The 20,718-nt window shown below is 41.4% G+C and overlaps 1 protein-coding gene across 1 annotated transcript in view; it reads left to right on the top strand.

The window, feature by feature from the left end:
- The window catches only part of LOC101632898 (chromosome unknown open reading frame, human CXorf21), a 16,752-nt gene extending 1,853 nt beyond the window's left edge, over positions 1-14,899 (top strand). Inside the window, exon 2 of the mRNA XM_004689928.2 lies at positions 14,002-14,899. Coding sequence (XP_004689985.1) covers positions 14,003-14,899 — 897 coding nt within the window. The 5' untranslated portion in view covers position 14,002. The remainder of the gene's footprint in view (positions 1-14,001) is intronic.
- Positions 14,900-20,718: the final 5,819 nt, after the last annotated feature.

The following is a 20,718-nucleotide window of genomic DNA, read 5'->3' as shown; positions in this document are numbered from 1 at the left end:
TTTTTTAAATTCAAGATCCAATCAAGTAGTTTGCATTACATTTGCTTGATCTAACTAAAATTAGTATTACTAATAAACATTTTTTTCATCAGTTCTAGAAATTCAGAACATGTCTACATTTGTATTTATGGCCTTTAAGGAATTAAGATTTTTAAAAAGACTGTTTTTCTGTAATTTTTTTGCCCCTCCACCCAAACACCTGTGCCTGTACCTCTCCTGCCCCTCTTTCTCTCTCTCACCCCTTCCACCCTTTCCCCAATTCCCTCTGGTAATTATTATCTTTTTTTGTGGAGTTCAATTGTTATTCCTTCTATTGTCTGTGTATTATTTTTTTTTAAAGATTTATTTGTGCATACAGAACTGGGGTACAGGCCAGAGGCTCAGGGGCTGTGAGAGGCTTCACCAGAGACAGAACGGGGAGCAGAACAGGCAGATCGACGCAGTGCACTGCTGAGAGGAGCAGCGGGCGGGTCAGGAGAGGTCTGCCACGCCATGTGGTCACCTCCTGGGCAGGCGGGAATCGAACTCATGCGGAAGTGGCTTTAGCTTCTTAGTGCAGTGCTTTAACCCGCTGTGCCACCAGGGAGGGCCAATTGTTTTGTTGGTCTGCAGATGATAGAACATGTCTGAAATCTATTTTTCACTTTTCCACTGGTTGAACTCCGCATAATAACCCTGAGCTCTATCCATTTTCCCCTAAATGCCACCATTTTTATGGAGTTCCCCAAATGCCACTTTAGTCAGATGATGGGGTTTGGTGTGTGGGGTTCTTGTGACCCTCTGAGAAGGAATTCAGTAGACATTCCCATTCATCAGCACATGGCAAGTTTATTGAGGAAAGGAGATCAAGGAAAGAGAGGCCTGCAAAGACAGAGGAGGGCAGTCTTACAAGGCAAGAGGGTGAGCTTTACCAGGGCAAGGGGTGTTCTTTTATAATGTTCTTTGATGGAATTATTGTGGAAAGTATCCCTGTGGGGTTGGATTGAATTGGTTTTCTATGACTAATAATCCTCTCTGGCTCCAGCTCTGGCTGATAATCATTTCTGATTCCAATTCAGACACCTGGAGACTTCCATAGGCCGGTTTAGCCCAAGATTTATTATTCATTCCTACTCCCACCTCTGCTTCTGTCCTTGTGAGACTGTCCACATGAAATTTTCTACCTTAAGATTCCAGTGGGTTCACATTTTTCATTTCTGTGTAACGTTCCATTGAGTATATGCTCCACAGCCCCTCTCTCCATTTATCTGTTGAAGGGTATTTGGGTTTGTTTCATAACTTAGCAATTGTGAACAGTGCTGCTATGTCCATAAGTGTAGATAAGTTTCTGGCATTGGAGTTCTCATGTTATTTGGATAAATACCTAACAGAAGTATTGCTGGGTCATATGGAATTTCCATTTTTATTTTCTTGAGAAATCACCATACCATTTTCCAAAATGCACCAATTTGTATTCCCACCAATGGTGGATGAGAGTTCCTTTTCCACTACATCCTCACTAGCATTCATTAATGCTGTTCTTTTTTATATAGACCATTCGTACAGGGGTGCAGTGATATCTCAGTGTGGTTTTAAATTGCATTTCCCTTATAATAAGTGATCTACTTTTCCATATGTCTATAGGTCATCTGAATGTCTTCATTAGAAAAATGTCTATTGAGGTCCTTTGCCCATTTTCTAATTGGGTCTAGTCCTCCTGTATGTGTCAAAATTGCTTAAAGGTAATTTACAATTTGTGAGACTGAGGTACAAGGTCAGAATATGAAGAAAAATACAATCTATAACAAAAATATATTATATTAATATTTTCACGTCAAATTTTATATCTTCAGAAATAAGGAAATTCAAACATCCAGATTAAACCCCTGAGGATATCTAAAAAGAAGCAAATGGAAAATTATTTATCTACTTGGTGTTGTTTATATGAAAAACAGAGGCTTTATGAGTTATGATTATGTTAGTCATCAAATTAGACTTTCAGAAATTAATTCATTAAGTATCACTTTATATTTGATAGAGTAATCTCAAATTACATATATTTTAGCAGGAGTTGAAATATGGATGAGTGACACTTTTTATAAAGAATATTTATTTATGCATACAAGAGCTGGGGTGTAGGCCAGAGGTACAGGTAGGTGAGAGGATTCATCAGAGACAAATTGGGGAGCAGAATAGGCAGATTAACAAATTACACTGCTGACGGGAGCAGCGGGCGAATCAGGAGAGGTCTGCCACGCCACGAGGGTCACCTCCCTGACTAGGTATCCAACTCATGCTGTACTGGCTGCAGATAGCTTCATAGTGCTGAGACTTAACCTCCTGGGCCATCAAGAAGGGCCGGATGAGGGATACTTTACAGCATACCTCAGTATGTGTCCCCCAAAAGATGAAATAATAGAGATATAATTCCTATTTACAGAAGACTGATATGCTAGGAACATCTGGGATCTAAAAATTAGGTTATAGGGGGAAATAAAAAAGATGAATAGATGAAATAAAAGGATTTTGAGGATTTGGGGAGTTTAAAATTATCATCTCTTACATATCACTGAACATAATTTTTATAAGATTTATTTTATTTATGCATACGGAACTGGGGTACAGGCCAGAGGTGGGGGGGGTGAGACTATTCACCAGAGACAGAATGGGGAGCAGAACAAGCTGACTGATGAAGTACACTGCTGCTGGTCAGGAGAGGTCTGCTGCGCCATGTGGGTCAGCTCCCCTAGCCGGTGATCTAACTCACACTGAAGACACTGCGTGACCCTCACAGTGCTTTGCTTTAACCTGTTGCGCCACCAGGGAGGGCCCACTGACACATAATATTAACAGGGAAGTTTGCTTCATCCTCAAATTTAAGGCAAAATATATTTGCTCATCTAATAGGAGATTTTAAAAATAGCAATGGGTTGAAGAATGTCAATGAAAATAGCTCAGCTCCCACACTGCAAGGAGAGAATACATTGACCCAAGACACTTGGAAGGCGATTTGCAATTCTCCAAATCTAGCCTACGGAAACATGCCTGGGGGCATGTATGATTATTACACAGTGAAAAAGGAAGAAAAACTCCAGTGTTCACTAGGAGAAGAGAATGACTAACACAGATGTGCCTATCGATATGCTGCTGGTAGCTGCTGAAAGGCGTATCTATATAAACAGACACGCTGACAGATGGGAACCATGCTGCACCCCTGCTAACGAGGTCAAGCTTCTCCTCAGCAGATACTGTTTTCCAGCCTGTCTTTCCCCGTGGTTGCATCTCTTGGTGCCAGGAGGCAGCCTCAGTGGCCCGCTTCCCTCTCTCATAGCTTGGAGTTCTTTGCTGCACCAGGTCTGTGTCCAATCTCAGATATCTTCGTTTGCCTGCGCCCACACATTCCTTCCAAAGGCAGGATTGTTCTGCCATCTTATCAGCCCACTTCCCCCCAACCCCGTCTCACACTTTCCTTTAGCTATGGCCAGTTACTCCTTCATTCCAGGGATGGTCCCAACGATGTAGCTCACTGTTTAAGACAGAAGCTGGGTTTTCCAAAGTTTCATGCAATTCTGATGACTACATTGGGTGGGGGCAAGAAAAGAACCTAGAATCTCTTCTATTAAGGGACAAGGATTGTGAATTGATGACCATAACTTTGAAGTCTGAGATGAGGACAGGAAGGGTAGAGGTGGTGTGACAGGGAACAAGGATAGATGAGCAGGGCTCTCAGGAATGCAGAAAAAGTGCCCAGATGCAATGGGAAGGTTCAGATAAAGACCACACATCACGAGGGCTGGACGTGTATGGACTTTACCCTCGAGGCTCTGGGAGCTGTTAATATTTAAACGTCTGTATTATTAAATTTCTCTGGGCCATAAACCTACAGGTACAATCACGTCACCCTTAAGCAATGGGGATGGTTAAGGACATGTTCATATGGCTAGATTTAAAAATCACAGGGTAAGTTGTGAGCATACCTTAAAGACATACGGGGTTTGATACATGTCGAGGACATGTATTGGGGCATACATGTAGCTCTCTGGGTCACCCCACTGGGGTGGCACTATCTTCCCAGAGTGTTTATTTCTATGCTACACTGTACCTTCCCGCCTTCATCAAATGCTGCTATTATGAAATGGAGTCAGGGCTGATCCCTTCTGTTAGGACTAATTGCTTGTCATGACTGTGTGACATTAGCTGTTTTCAACTATGCAGTAGTGTGATGTGTTTTAAGAACAGACCACATGCTTTGGAGTTTGTACACTTGAACCTGAAGCTAATCTCTAGTACTTAGATGCTTTATGACCTTGGGAAGGTGATTTGGAAAATTTGGATTATGTGCATATCTAATGTACAGTGTGCTGGGAAGATTAGTGGTAATGTATGGAATGCACCTAACACTGTTGCTAGTATTATGCCTTATCTGAATTACTGTCTCTGCTTTCTGATTTAGCTCAAGGGTAATCAAACTATGGCCCATGAGTCATTTAGTCCTGTCAGTTTTTGTAAATAAGGTTTTATTGAAACAGAGGACACTCACTTATTTCCACATTGTCTATGGCTGCAAGAATGACAGTTATAACAGATCTAAAATACTAAATATTTGGACCTTTATAGAACACATTTGCTGATACTCATTTAGATTTTTCCAACTGCTTCTTTTTATAAAGTTCTTCCATTTTTAGATTTCTTCTTTTAATCTATGCTCATGCTATTTGGGTGTAAATTAGAAGGATCTATGTATAGAGCTGTAAGAGTTTTCTGAGAAAACTATATAGTAGTGTAGACAGAAGAATTTATATTGCAAAATATTCTGAAATTCAAGTAAATGATTTAACAAGGTGCTGTACTTTAGCACATATTTCTAAGGTGTGAATTTGTGCATAGGTTAATTTTGGTTTTCCTCTCCATGGTAATCATTAATGTAGGCTTAATTTAACTAGAACATCTCATCTACAAATGTACTTTAGTGTCTTTTTCTTTATACTTAAGCATCCATAGAGAATACTTAAAAAGTTAAAAAACATAGCTTCTGTATGCTGAGAAACAAAAATTCAAGTGATAAACTACTTTTGAACAATTGAAATAATAAAATGGGTTAAGTTTTGGTGTCTCAGAAAAAATTAAATGTAATGAATATGTTATTTGCTTGACATGTACCTTAAATAATGCCTCTGAAGACACTGAGCGGCATACTGTAAGAGTTCACAGGTAATCGCTGAAATTTATTAAGAAAAATGCCAATACTTAATCAAACCCAAACAATTTTCTTTTTCTATTTTTAAATTGTAGATTGTCAATATATACAGTACTGTCTTCTGTCTAATGATACATTTAATGTTTAATAAAGAGTAGATGGGTTAATATAGGTGCAATTTTGTTTGTAAGTTTCTGGAAGTTTTACTCTGCAAAACTTTGTAACCATCTTTCAAAGGCAATGTTAGTGTGCTCTCTGCCGCCCTCTGCTGCTAATTTCTTAAAACTGATTTTGTTCTGCGTAATACATAACTCTTGATATCATGAACCCATGCCATGTTAAAGTTTGAGGAAACCATATAAATAGCTCAACCCTATATTCTCAATTTACAGATGAGAAGTGAAATCTCTAAGCGATGTGAGCATGGGCTCTGTACTCTGCCCAGTGTTTGAACACCCAGTGGCTTAATTTAGACATCTATAAAATTAACATAATACCTACATCTCAGATTCTCTTTGGAGCGCCACTGACTTAGTACATAAAAACAACTTCAGATAGTATCTGTGTCACCGCCAGAGTTCAGGTTAGCTCTTTTGTAGACTTGTTACTAACTAGACTAAAACACAGATTTTTGACAACGTCAGAACTAGAATGCTGATGTTTTGATTACTGGTTCAAGAATTATTTTGCCTTAATGAGTCTGAATACACAACAGGTAGATCTTTACAATGTGACCCGTTCAATTCATTTGAAACTCTAGTCGTCTTTATGAAGTGATGTGATATTTCAGCTTCAGTGGTCACTCATTGTTCCTCATGCTGTTCAAGAAGGGTTCCCTTCAGCAATTTTTGAAAATATCTAAAAGCTCCTCAAGTCCCCAGTATAAATGCCTACTGCCCACTCTTGGGAGATGATTCTCTATTTCATGACTGGTTTCTAGAGACACTACATAATGAGCCCCCAGTTTGAATCTCCAATGCACAGTTAGACACTTAAACTCAGTCAGACATAAGAGAAAATAACCTCAAGCTGTGAGATTCTTCCTGGCTGCTTTTCCAATCCCCCATTCTGGTAAATGCTAGTGCCATTTTCCGGTAAGCCCAGACACAGACTTTCTATTGGCTCCTGTGTCTCCTTCATTTCCATGGCCAGGAGTCTTGGTCTCTCAAGCTCATTCCTTCCTTTCTTTGCCCTCTCTCCTGGTTCCTGTCCTAATCACCTCAGGTAGGGCCGAAGCCAGCAGCCTCCTCACTTTGCACCTTAACTCCACCGTCACCCTGCTAAAATTCACCTTGCGCTTGACTGATGGATGGTACTGGGGCTTTTCACCTGCAGGGTAAATCTGAAGTTCTCAGGCATACTGTCTCAATTTATCTCCCTGGACCTCCACCCCCCCTTCCTTTCACCAAGGCTGTATCTAGCCCTAGATATTGGGATGCACTTTCTGTTTGTCCATATTTGGACCTCCCCCTTGAGTGCTCTGCCTTGGGCATCAAACATCAGAATGATTAGGTCCTTCAAGGTACTTACAAAGCCCTCAGTTGATAAAAATAGGGCAAGGGGCTGTTACCCCAAATAAAATCCTAGATCCTCTTTCTCCATTGTGGCAAAGGGGTGGAGATTATCTGGAGACCCCATAAACATCAGCCACGTAAAATGAAAAGAGGACCCATTAGGGCTAAATGCTCAATGTGACAAGAAATAGGATAAGTCCTGGGAGACTTGGGAAATGTCTGTCTAGGAACAAAGGGTAAGAAAGAAGGACTCTGCAGTAGGTGACCCTGACAGGAGCAGTCACAGATCCCACTTCACTGGTGTCCATTACTGACTGACAGGACAATGACTTCAGGGGCCTCTTCACTTTAATAGGCCTTCTCTCCTCCCTGAATGCAGCTGGCATTTGGCATTTTGACATCTTTGTTTTTTTTAGGGGTCAAAGGTGACTGTTTTACACACACAGAGACAGACACACACACACTAACAAAATATCAGCTTTCATTTAAGAATGTTAAACCTATTATAGGCTGATCCAGAAAGCTGAAAAATGTCTCTTTAAACACACAATATTTAAATTTGGGGACTCCCTGGTGGCCTAGGGGTTAAATCTCAGCACATCACTATGACCTGAGTTCGATCCCTGGCCAGGGAGGTGACCCACATGGCTCAGCAGACCTCTCCTGTCTCACCTGCTCTTCCCCTCAGCAGTATACTTTGTCGATCTGCCTATTCTGCTCCCCACTCTGTCTCTGGTGAATCTTCTCCGCCCCCCCAACTCTGGCCTACACCCCAGTTCTTTTATGCAAAAATAAATAAATAAAAATGGACAGTGTTGGCTTACAACTAATATTTTTCAAGTTATAGGAATATTTCACAATGTCGCCCATTTCAAATATTGAATAAGATCTTAAAAAGTTCTCTTTAAGAACAGCCCAGACCATTTCAGTTGCAGAAATATTTTCCTCTAAATATTCCATCAGAGTCTCTTCTTCCCAGATAGCAGCTTTGTTTTTGTTTCTATCAGAATAAGGAAATTCAAGTGCTTGTCCTGTTTTTCATCCGAAAGTCTCCAGAGATTGCTATTACGTGGCACTGAGCACATTTTTTGGATAAACATCTTGTCTACTCCAGCACCACCCCGCTTGCTCATAGGGACAGCAGCTCTCCTCTCTGCCCCCCCCCCCAGAAAACCCTTAGCAACCACCTGGACCATGACTGGCCAGAACCTGAGCCCAAGTTGAAGCTGCAAGGTTTGTCTTTCTCACAGGGATCTCTCTCTCTCTCTCGCTCTTCACCATTAGAGTATGCAATGTCTGTAACCACAAACTCAGCTGCACAGGAAATGTCACTTTCATTTCAGCCCCTCTCAGTTGTTTTAAAAAGATTTATCTGTAGTTTTTATTTTAATGGGAAAATTAACGAAAGTTACACAGGCACCTCATTTGGGCCTGTCAATTCTAAGAGGTTTGCTGTGGGAAGCAGAAGTCTCTGCACCCCCTTTTCCCAAGCAACGACTTTTATCTCCTTTTACTAATTATTTGGTATTTACCGCCATTTCTCTGAGCAGGATGCTTGTTTTACAACTTTTGGATTTTTCAGTTTGGGACACCATTAATTGATTCATCCCCAGAAAGAGTAAGATCTCGCTCTTTATTCTTCCCTGGCTTTCACCAAGTATCCACACCCTTGTCCTGTTCCAGTCTGGACACAGAGACAATGCCCAAGACAGTTCTTGTTGACACCACCCTGCTGTGCAGAATGAATGATTCCTGAGATCATGTTTTAAATCTGGTTAGATCAGTGTTCATTGCTGTAGAGTTGTGACGGTGCAAACACTATTTACAACTCAGCCATGTATTGAGCTATTTTGTTTTGCTGTGCAACTTTTTAAAAAATTCTGAGTTGGAGATTCTAATTGCCTACATGCATGGTGTCCAAGATAGTAGCCCAATATGGCAACTTAGCTTAAATCAGAATTTCAGTCATGCTAACCACATTTTGAGTGTTCACACATCACCTGTCACTGTCGACGATTCTGTTAGAAGCAGACATTGAACACTTCCATCACTGCAGGAAATTTAATTAAACAGCATTTCATTACCTCAGAGACAACCTAAGAGTCCATACTATGAAAGCAAAAAATAGCTTGAAATATTCTAGACTTCTTCAAATAGAAACAGAAAAAAAATTAAAAGGAAGTTTTCTGTAATTCCCATTTCAAGATAACAAAACAGCATGTCTCAGATAGAGTCCAGACCATCCTGTTTCTGTACCAAATTACTTCAAGTTTAAGTTATTGGCTCATCACCTTTGGATACCTACTCTTCAATATCCCTTGAAAGGAGTATAGAAATGAAGTGGTTAAACAGATATAGTTCTAGAATTATTGTGATGACAGTGATCAGCCAGTGAACTTTAAGTTGCAACAAAAATGAGCTGCCTTCAGTATTTTAAAATTTTACATTATCACCTTCATTACCTTCTACATCTGTACTGTACAGCATGGTAGCTGCAAGGTATTGCAAATTAAATAAAAAGTTCAGCGTCACTAGCCACATCTCAAGTTCTTAGTAGCTACATATGGCTGTTGAATGACATTTTGGAAACTACAGGTATAGCTCATTCCACCATTCCAGAAAGTTCTATTGAACAGTGTAGATTTATCACTTGCTTACCTTTTCCTAATTCCTTTCTGAAATTCATAGCTAATTATATATTTCTTATTCAAGATGATAAGACTTACTGTATTTATCTTTATCTCCAGAAGTCTTCTGGTGTGTGCCAACCAGCCAGATGCCTTTTGAGCCTGTTACACAAGTTGCACTCTGGAATGTCCTTTCACTTTGATCTTGGGGAGGAATCTGGGCTTAGGGCCTCAGCTTGAAGTCCTCTATCACTTCGCACCCTGAACTCCTACATCTAATTTCTGTCCACAGGCCCAGCAAAAAACCACCCCTCCATCACTGAGTGGACCTGGGCATGATGGGTTTGGAGAGAAGCGTTAAGGGGCAGGGGCATAAGAGCAGAGAATTCTGAGATTGTGAGAATGAGGAAGTGCTCCAGAAGGTAGCACCATTGAGGCTGAGTGAGGGGCACAACTCAAGAGGGGTGAGAGTGGGGTCCTTTACAGGGCTGGGAACAGGGGCTTAGGTTATGTCAGTATTTCTCTGACTCTCCTGTCCTGTCTTTCCTGTTTCTGGTCTCATCTTTCTTCTTTGAGTGACTTCCTTCCTTCTTTGAGTGGAGGGCGTCTTCCACTGACGTCCTGAGAAAGGTGTCTGGGAGATGAGCTATTAGAGATTTGTGACCTCAAAATAACTCTGTTCTGTTCTCTTATATCTGTTTTCACAACCAGGTTGATAACCTTGTTCTTAAATTCTAGGTTGAAAATAGTTTGCTACGTTCAAAATATTTTAGATACTGTTTCATGGTCTTCTTGCTTTACATGTTGCTATTGAAAATTCTAAAAATTCTGGTTCTGGGGTCTTTTTCCCCCCTCTTTTCCCTCTGGAAACTTATAGAATTTTCTCTTTGTACCAATTGTTTTACCATTTCTCAATAATGAGAGGAGGGATATGTCTATTTTTACCTTGTGTCTTAGTACCTCAAGTTTTTCAGTTCTGGGAAATATTCTTGAATTGTGAACTTAAATTCCTCCCCTATTCTCTGGGTTCTCTTTCTGAAACACCTAGTATTCAGATAATGTCTTGGGCTGGTTCTCTAGTTTTATCTTTTCTCCATTCTCCATCTTGTTCTGCTTTCCTATGGAGAGCTTGCTCCAACTTTGTCTTCCAGTAATTTTATTGTTTTAAAATTCTTGCTCACTTTAATTTCTAAGAGCTTCAGAAAGCCTTTAGAAATAGTACTGTACTGCAATTCAAAATTGGAAACATCGATGAACATCAGTTCTAGTTCCCTGTCACTCCCCTCCCCCACATACACACCAGTTCATTTTCTCTAAGTGGCTGTTTTGTTCACTCTCATTCAGAGATTTCCTCAGAGGTTTCAAATTCCACCCATTTCAGGATGGGGATCAAAAAAATTCAAAGGACTCTGTTGATTAGGAGCTTGAATCGGGTAGGCGGGTGATCTCTTTGAACCTCTGGTTAACTAGTTCTTCTCAGACTAGTCAGGTTCCTTAGAACAGTCTTCCCATGATCACGCCTGACAGGAGGCTGCCCCTCTGGAGTTGACTAAGGTGACAGGCCACAGCTCTCAGCATCTGACATGAATATATTCATCTGTTAGTAATTCCACCCTTTACAGACATCCTACCTTTTATTCTTCAGAGGGTTTATTACTCTTTTGGGGTTGAAAATGGGAGCTGGTTGCTGGCTACAAGCATGAGGGTGAAGGCCTGGTTTTCTGATGGCCTTTTAAACAGACTTTCAATCAATCTGATTACAGATACAAAGGGTCTGTGGTAGCACCAATTCCTATACATTTGGGGAAATAAAAATCAGACTGGCACTTGGATTTTCCCATGGCTCCTGTACGAGTCGGTTTTCCCAGGTCTAAGTCATTAACCTTGACCTTGCTTTCCAGCTTCTAAAATGTTATCGTTCTCATCTCTTCTGTTCTCCCTTTTCTTGTAGATGATATCTTTTAAAAATCATTTGTTTTTGTATTAGTGATGTTTAGGAAAGAAAAACAAATAGGTGCATGCACTTCTTTTTCTCAGAAATCTTTGCTTTCCTCCACCTCAATTTGATCTTCCTCTTCAGGGCACATGCTGCTGAGTCATGACTGTCAAGCAGGATTTCCTCGTTCATGTCAGGGCTCCTTCCTCCTTGGGTTTGCTTCTGCAGAGCCACAGACCAGCTGGGGAAGTGAAGGTGAGGGGACTCGTTGGTGTTCTCTCGTAAGGCTGCTCTGGCATCTATAGTAACTTGTATTTCACTTCGCCCCTGGTTAACACCCTATAGAGGTCATGTCTGCCATCGTCCAATCTTAAGTCCAGGTCTTTTCAGGTTTGTGGGCAATGGGAAATGAGGATATGTGAGTAGACTTCATGAGGCTGCCTCAGGCTGGTCTACCCAGGTCATTTACAGAGCTGTTAACCAGGGTGGGGCAGGGGAGAACCTTGTGAGACTTTCTGCATCCGCTGAGTCTGTCTGAGAGGTATGGTCTACACCTCTTCCATTTTTGACTCTCCACACCTATCACTCATGGGGGATTCTGCCCATTGGAGTCTATCAGTGATGAATAAACATGACACTCTTAAGTCTTTCTGGAGTTTGAAGTTTGAAGTCTCAAGTTATGGTACCTCAAAAGTCATTTCTTGGGTCTCTCTGGTGGCACAGGGGTTAAAGTCTGAGCACTAACAAGCTATCACCAGCCTCTGGAGCACGATTTAGATTCCTGGCCAGGGAGCTGGCCCACATGGCACAGCAGACCTCTCCCGTCTCACCTGCTGTTCCCCTCAGCAGTTCATTTCAGTCAATCCGCCTGTTCTGTTCCCTACTCTGTCTCTGGTGAATCCTCTCATTGCCCCTGCACCTGTGGCCTGTGTCCCAGTTCTTCTATGCATAAGTAAATAAAAATAAATCTTCTAAAAAAGTCATTTCTTTAGAGCTATCATTTCTGCCAAGAGATTCCACCACCTATTTAGACACTCAAAGCTAGAGAGCTGTGCTTATGCTTTGGTTTTCCACAATGACATTCTGAAGCCATGAAGGTATGAGGCCCACTGCACAGGCAGGCCGGATGGGGTGGAGGGGGTGTTTGGGAGGTAACTGCATTGCTCTTCAACGTTCGGATACACTCTTTGGCTTGACTACCTTCTCATGTACCTAATATTTCCCTTTTCACCTAGATGCTCAATGTGCTGAGGGAAGAATTACACTTCAAAAGTTCTTTTCAGGAAAGAACATGTTCTGCACCCTCTTAAGTGTGTCCAACAGACAACAATTACTTCATGAATTTGTTGAAGACCTTTTCACTTTTACCTTTTGGCATAGTGCCTGGAATAGAGTGAACACTTAAATTATTGATAAATGTGCCAACTGTATCTTGGAATAGTTTTGAAAGAGAAAATTAGCACTGAAATTATGACCCTTGTACAATAAAAATGCTCATATTAATTATATTGATTATAATATTACCCTTATACAATTGAAAATAATATTTACTTAGGAAGTAACAACATGAATAACAAAGAGAAGCTAAAATAAAAAAAAAGACCTTTATGTATGTATGCTTCAAGCAATCCTTTTCTAATATGAATTTTCAATTTCAGACTCAAGTTGACAGTTCTGTCTTAGAAATTGGGCCACACAGGCCAAAGAGAATCTTTTTTTTTCCATGTTGTCTTCTGTTGCCCCAGTGTGTTCCTTATTTTAGAAAATGCAGCTGCTGGTTTCTAGCTGATTCTAGCCACTTCAGACTTCAGTGACAACTGCTGAGGGAAGGGGGGAAGCAGAGGAAGGTGTGGGGAGAGCCCAGCCGGGAAAGCTCTTTGGTCACTAGGGTAGAGAAAATGTGTCACTGGGCCACAGAGACATGTCAAGGATGGACTCTGAAGTGAGGGGGATAGAGCAAGACAGCCACCCTGGGCTGCACAGGCAGGCAAGGCTTTGTGGTCTTTCATGATGGGTAGACAATAAATCCCCTTCATACCACACATGGACTGTTGTCACGTATTTAATACAAGTTAACAAATCTCTTGTGAGTTCTTCCTAAATGCATTCACCATGCGGCTGCCCTCAGCGGTTAACCTCCAAAGAGCAGGTGCAGCTCTTATTTTCAGTAGAATTTGCCACAAATTTCCTCATTTTTTTTGCCACCCAATGGCCACTTGGTTGGCCCAGTTAGCAGCTCCCCAACCACTCTCCTTTTCCTCTGTGACTGAACACAGAGGCTTTGCCCAACTGCCAACACTTTAGCTTATGCTCAATTTTTTTGATCTATGCTGAATAGAACATGCTACCATTTTCCCTTATAACCTTGTGCCTCTGGCTGCAACTCCTCAGTCTTCATAATTTAGATGACACACACCTTCTCTGACTCACTCCATGGTTGGGGCTGCTCTCCCTGTACTTCCTCTGTGCCTGTCACTATTACAAGTCCCGGTGATGTGACATTCAAGGTTTTGTGTTTATTCTGTTTTAGTGGAAACTTCCCCAAGGCTGGAACTGTGTCCTAGTCATATTTCTCCCTCTGGCATTTGTCACAGTCCGGGTGCACAGCAGGCATAGACTTAATAATGGCATGGTGAATGAATGGATGAAGCAGACTTTATTGCCCTTTACATACTTGATAGATCAACTGCAAACTGTGAAAACCCCCATCTTCACTCTCCCCATGTGACTCACCAACTCTCTTTCCAGAATGCTGTCGGAAGGGTATCTCAGTGGACTTGCCTACTGGAACAACACCCACTGGACTTGCACATCGTGTAATGAGGAGGTGGCTGAGGAAGAGGGAGAGGAGAGGAAATCGGCTGCTGCTCTTTCCTATTCCTCTGTGGATGAAACACAAGTCAGAAGTCTCTACGTGAGCTACAAATCCTCTGGCAAGTTTATTTCTTCAGTGCATTCAAGAGAAAGCCAACAGAGTAGAAATCAGAGAATCACAGTGTTGCAGACAAACCCCAACCCTGTGTTTGAAAGCACCAACGTGGCTGCAATCAAAATATACAGAGACCCTAGCAGAGAGACTTATTTGGTTCCACCTTCCTGCAAAAGTATTTGCAAGAACTACAATGACTTACACATTGCAGGGGACCAGGTGATGGCCATCAATTCAGTGACAACAGATTTCCCCTCCACGGGCAGTTTTGAGTATGGTCCTTTGCTGAAATCATCGGAGATCCCTTTGCCCATGGAGGATTCCATGTTCACTCATCCAAGCGACTTTCCCCAAAAACCTATCCAGCAGTATTCATCCTACTGGAGAATAACCAGCATCAAAGAGAAAAGCAGCCTGCAAATACAGAAGCCTATTTCTAACGCGGTGCTGAATGAGTATCTGGAGCAAAAAGTGGTAGAGTTGTACAAGCAGTACATTATGGACACTGTGTTTCATGATAGTTCTCCTACTCAGATTCTAGCATCTGAACTCATCATGACAAGTGTGGACCAAATTAGTCTTCAAGTGTCTAGAGAAAAGGACCTGGAGACCTCAAAAGCCAGAGATATAGTCATCAGCCGCCTATTACAGTTGGTGTCAACAGAAATCAGCACTCCTAGCCTCCATATTTCTCAGTATAGCAGTGTGAATCCGTAGAGAGGATGCTGCATTTCTCAGCTACTCAAACCTAAAGCAACACTTTATTATGAGAATGTGCAGGAGTGTGCTTGCAGGGGAGTCAAGGACTAGCAAAGCAAAGGTTGGCGGGAAGCCAGGTGTGGATTAAGAGGAATTCAATATTACACATGATGGAGGAATGTGGGAGGAGAAACCATAAGGAATGACTTCAAAGAGGGATGCACAGCAACAAAGCAGAATTAAAGAGGATCAAGAAAAAAGTATGATTGTATAAAGGAAGTATAAAAACTGAGAAAGACAAGCCAAATAAGAAAACACCATAGCACACCTAACAAGTCATGAGGTTGTATGCTAGTTTCCTACCCAGTTAAATTCCTCTAAGTTGTTACTTCTTGAGGAAAATGGACTTAGAAGGCTGCTATATTTGGGAAGAAAGACAGGTTCACACACTTTCCAAAATATATGTTAATATCTCTTTTCTCTATTTTGTATCAGTAGATCATTTTAAAATCTGTTCTTTGTAAACATTAAAATGGTACTACATTGCAAATGTGTTTTTATTTTGAACCATTACTTAGCTACAGTTTCAGCACATGCAGAAGTCGCTAAAAACTCCTAATTTCAGCTTGTTAGTGGAGAGTATTGTCTAAGTAGATAATACCACAGAGTGGACGTTCAGCAACTGAGCTCTAATTTGCCACCTATGATTTTTCTGGGTAGTATTAAGCTGCAAGAGAAACTATCAATCTTGACTTTTTCTCTTCATTTTCTCCATGTTCTCTTGACCCTTCAGGAACTAGGAAGGGGGTTTTCTGCCTCTTGAAAGTCAAGTTACAAGCTCTTCTGTCCCAAGATATAAAGTTCTATAACTTCATTCACCAGAATGGTGGTTTCTCCTGGGCCTCACTGCTCTACCCCATTTCTCTAGCTCACGGGTCGGCAAACTAGGGCCTGTTATCCAAATCCAGTCTTCCAGCTTTTTTTCTTTTAAAGAAGTAATTGACATAATTTTGACTTTCCAGAGTATGAGATGATTCAGTATTTCTAGGGGCTGCAAAGGACTGCAGTAAGTCTAGTCATATTCCTTTGAACCTCCTTGAGCTAAGAATGATTTTTCTATTAAAATGATGTGTTCTGGGCTCTCCCTGGTGGTGCAATGGGTTAAAACACCACATTATGAGGCTCTCTGAAGCCACTGCAGCATGAGTTTGATCCCTGGCCAGGGAGCTGACCCACATGGTGTGGCAGACCTCTCCTGACCCGCCCGCTGCTCCCCTCAGCAGTGTATTTCAGTCAGTCTGCTCCCCACTCTGTCTCTTGTGACTCCTCTCACCCACACATCTGCCTGTACCCCAGTTCTGTGAACAAAAATAAATATTTTAAAAAATGATGTGTTCTATGGTGATCATACATGAGTGAATTGGTGGTAGGAATTTTATAGGGACTACACCTGAGAGGAAAAAGCATGCAATGTACAAAAAAAGAATGATGTAAAATATATATAAAATAAAATTTAAAAAATTGGGCTCTCTCTGGTGGTGCAGCAGGTTAAAGCACAGCACTAAGAAGCTAAAGCCACTTCACCATGAGTTCGATTCCCGCCTGCCCCTGAGGTGACCCACATGGTGTGGCAGACCTCTCCTGACCCGCCTGTTGCTCTCCTCAGCAGTGTACTTCATCAGTCCACCTGTTCTGCTCCCCACTCTGTCTCTGTTGAATCTTCTCACCACCCCTGCACCTCTGGCCTGAACCCCAGTTCTGTGTACATAAGTACATAAATCTTTAAAAAAACAAATGGTTGGAAAAGTCATCTGTATACTTTGTGACACAGGAATGTTATGTGATGTTCAAGGCCAAGTGTTCATAAAGCAAGATTGCATTGGAACGCAGCCTCAACCACTCACATATGCACTGCCCGTGGCTGTGTTCACACCACAGAGACAGAGTCGAACACAGAACACAAAACACGGTCCACAAAAGCCAAACACACTCTGTCTCTTTGCAGATGACGTTGGTTAGCCCTGCGCCATAGCAGTGCTTTAACTCTTCATGGTTCCTGGACTTTATTCCGGTTCCCTGGAGAAGCATTCTCTGCAGTGGAGACTGGTGGGCAAGTTTACTGAGGCAAATGGCAACAGGGAGTGAGGCAAGCAGAAGTTTCCACAGACGCCACTAGCCTGGGAACTGTGGAGTTGGGAAGACCCTTCTCGAAGCAAGAAGGGTGCCTTTGCTACGCCAGCCCCAGTAGGGGCATAACCCTAGCTGAGACAGTTCAGAGCAGGGCAAAACTCCAGAGTTGGGAATCAGCTGTGAGCTGTCAGGAGCCGAAATCTAAGCAGCTGTTGGGTGCATGAGCTTCTAATCCAGAAAGAGCTATCCGTTGCAGCCAACAGTGCTCTGTACATTTTCCAGTAGCATTCTGTCAAATGAACAAGTTTTTTAAAAAGCATATAATCTTGTGGAAGGAAACCTAGTTTTGAAATAATTATTCAGAAACGTTATTTGCATTTTGAAATGAATCATAATAATAGCTGCCCTGCACTGAGGGCTTGCTGTGGTGCCTGGCACCATGTGAAACATTTTCAATGAATTATCTCATGTAAGTCTCATAATGCCCTTATGAGAGAGGCCTATTATATATATATATATATATATAAAATTACAGGCAAATCAGGCTCACAGAAGTTCAGTAATTTGTCCCAGGCAAACAGTAAGTGGTTGAATGGATCTGAATCCACTTGCATTAACTGGAAAGTTCTGGTTCTTAACCACCTGCTCTCTCCTGAGGACCATGGGTTTTGCTTCATTAAAGACTGGAGTTGGGTTTTCTCATCCATGGGAAATGAACACAAATTTCTTTACCATTATGTTAGTTTTTTTTTTCCTTTGTAGTATTTTGCTTGATAATATTTGTATATCTTCCTCCCTCCAGAATGTAAGCTTTGATTTATTCATGTGTTTCTCCACATCCCAAACTGTCCTTGCACACAGTAGTAGGCATCCAATTAATATGTCAAATGGATAAATAAGCTTTGGCTGGATGTGGATGCTGCAGTGAGTGGTCACAGTGAAAGACCATCCATACAGAAACCAGGTGAAGCCTAGCTACCACAAAAGACTACAGAAGCTCCCTCCTCAAGGATAAGGCTTCCTGAAGAAATGAGCTTAATATCTGTTAGCAGGTTAGTAAATTATATACTGAAATTCATTATATTAAGACATTATCATGGTTATTTTCTCTTTTGCTTGCTTACTGGGAAATAATTTGTTAAATTAGAATGGTACATTTTCCCCCGTATTTATATGTGGCTGTGTTTTTTGTTTTTTTTTTTAAGATTTATTTGTGCATACAGAACTGGGGTACAGGCCAGAGATGCAGGGGTGGTGAGAGGACTCACCAGAGACAGAGTGGGGAGCAGAACAGGCCAACTGATGAATTACACTGCTGAGGGGAGCAGCGGGCAGGTCAGGAGAGGTCTGCCGCACCATGTGGGTCACCTCTGGGGTGGGGATTGAACTCGCGCTAAAGTGGCTGCTGCCAGTTGCTGTGCTGCACCTTAACCCGCTGCACCACCAGGGAGGGCCGATGATGCTGTGTTTTTTTGCGTGGGGAGCTTGGTGTACTGTGCATTAAATATATGTGGGGTAGGCTTATCTGCATGTGTCCACACATACAGGCCCTAGTTTTTCCAAGTTTACTATATTGTTGGAGAGGCTTAGCAGATAACTCCTTTGAGCTAAAAATGTTTTTTTTTCCCTTTTCATTAAAATGGCTGAAAAACCGTCTACATACTTTGTGACATGCAAAGTTATATGATGTTCAAGGTCAAATGTCCATACAATAAGTGTGCATTGGAACACACCCACACCCACTCACCCATGCATTGCCTGTGTCTGCTTTCAAAGAGCCGCTCATTAAGCAAGAACGTGGCAAAGTGGTTAAACAGGAATAGGAGAACAATTATCAGTGACTCTAACTCAAGTGTAGTAAGTTGGAGTTACCGGTCAGGGGAGGAGCCCAGTGCAGGCAAAGCTTCCACGGGTAGGTGACAGTTTAAATTACTCTTGAACCGCATGGGATCTAGGTGGGTGAATGGGAGAGGTGTTCCAGTCAGACACATGAGCATGTTGCGCTACAGGGAAGAGCCTGCAATGGCTACAACCCAAGCCTAATGCATGCACAGATGGACAGTATGTGGGCTTGCTAATGCCAGCCTAACAAAAAGAGCACAAACATTCTCTTACGGTTATGGACTTCAGAATTCCCAAATCATCCTCAACTAGGCTCAGATCGGGCACCAGGAGGGCGGCATTCCTTATGGAGGTTCTAGGGGAGATTCGGTTTCCTCGCCCTTTGCAGCTTCTGGAATCTGCTCCACATTTCTTGGCTCAAAGGTCTGTTTTGCAGCTCCATTATCTCATCCCCTCTGACTCCAGGCCACTTGCCGCCCCTTTATAAGGATGCTTGTGATTACAGTGGGTCCGCCTAGAAAAGGAGGCTAATGTCCTCCTCTGAGACCTTTAGGGAATCGTATGTGCAACCACCTTTAGCCCTGTAAGGTGACATATTCCCAGCTTCCTGGGATGAGGGGATGAACATTTGCTGGGGTTAACAGGGAGGGGGATGCTATTCTGTCTACCACAGCTTGGATAATTTTTCCACCCAATTATCAGAAATTTTCCTTTCCATCATCAATACTTCTTATTCGAGCTGAATAAGTTCATGTTTGCTGATATATAGCTCACTTTCTGCCTATCATCCTGTACTATACATTTTCATTTGTCCATATAAATTAATCCCCATGCTCATTCTAGGCACTCTTTTCTGCAATTCAATTCTATCTTTATTTATCTTTCTAAAAAAAAAAAAAAAAAAAAGGCCACGCAATGGAATACTACTTAGCAATCAAAAATGATAAACGCATGCCATTTGCAGCAACATGGATGGAGCTGGAAAATATTATGCTAAAATGTCTCTCTTTTTAATAATAAATGTGGTACTTGTTACTGGGATAGTGACAATGAAGAACATTGAAGGTATTATCATCTCTAATTCTGCAATGCACAAATATTCATAGTAAATATTTTGAGTGACCATATTTCCAGTCTCCTTCTCTATGTACTTTTTAAAAAGTTTCTCTGAGTAGTTATAATTGAATACAATATTATATCTTGTTTGTTTTATTTACATCATAAAACAGAATAGATCTGCATTATCTTCTGGGGGACATGTATTAGATTTTTTTTCTTCCCAAACACTATTTGACAATGTCTGATATTTTTGGACACTTTTTCTATTATATACCTTTGGGCAAATATACTCTGGAAATGTTCTATATTAATAAGGTCTCTCTTTCTGAGTTTTAACTGTTAAATTAGTTTGACATGCAGTGTCAAATGCCAGATTTTTATCTATTCACACTAAATTCAACTAAATGCATCATTTATTGAGCATGAACTATCATACAGTGATGGCCACATTTAAACCCAATCCAAAAAAAAAAAAAAGTGGTAGTAAGACATGTACACTGATTATTTGGTGGGTATTGAGTATTTTTTCTTTCAATTTATACCAATAAAGTATCTGGAGCCCTTGCCTATCACATAATAGTAGCTCAATAGGAAAGCAATGCCAACATCTTAGTCAGTGCCCAGTGGTACATATGCAACTCTGAAGAAGGGGGGTGAGAAACTACTTTTCCATGTAAGAGGAAACATTGCTTTTGTGATAAAGGTACAGACTGAGCCAAAATAAACGAACGCCATTCATTCTGAAGACAGGTAGTGCTACTAAAATAAACTTCTTTAAAGTATCAAATAACATGAAAGCACAGCTA

The sequence above is a fragment of the Condylura cristata genome, unplaced genomic scaffold, assembly GCF_000260355.1.
Source record: "Condylura cristata isolate star-nosed mole 26May11 unplaced genomic scaffold, ConCri1.0 scaffold00027, whole genome shotgun sequence".
NCBI classification, from domain to species: Eukaryota; Metazoa; Chordata; class Mammalia; order Eulipotyphla; family Talpidae; genus Condylura; species Condylura cristata.
The sequence above is the reverse complement of the archived record's forward strand: the minus strand, read 5'-3'. Positions and strand labels throughout refer to the sequence as shown.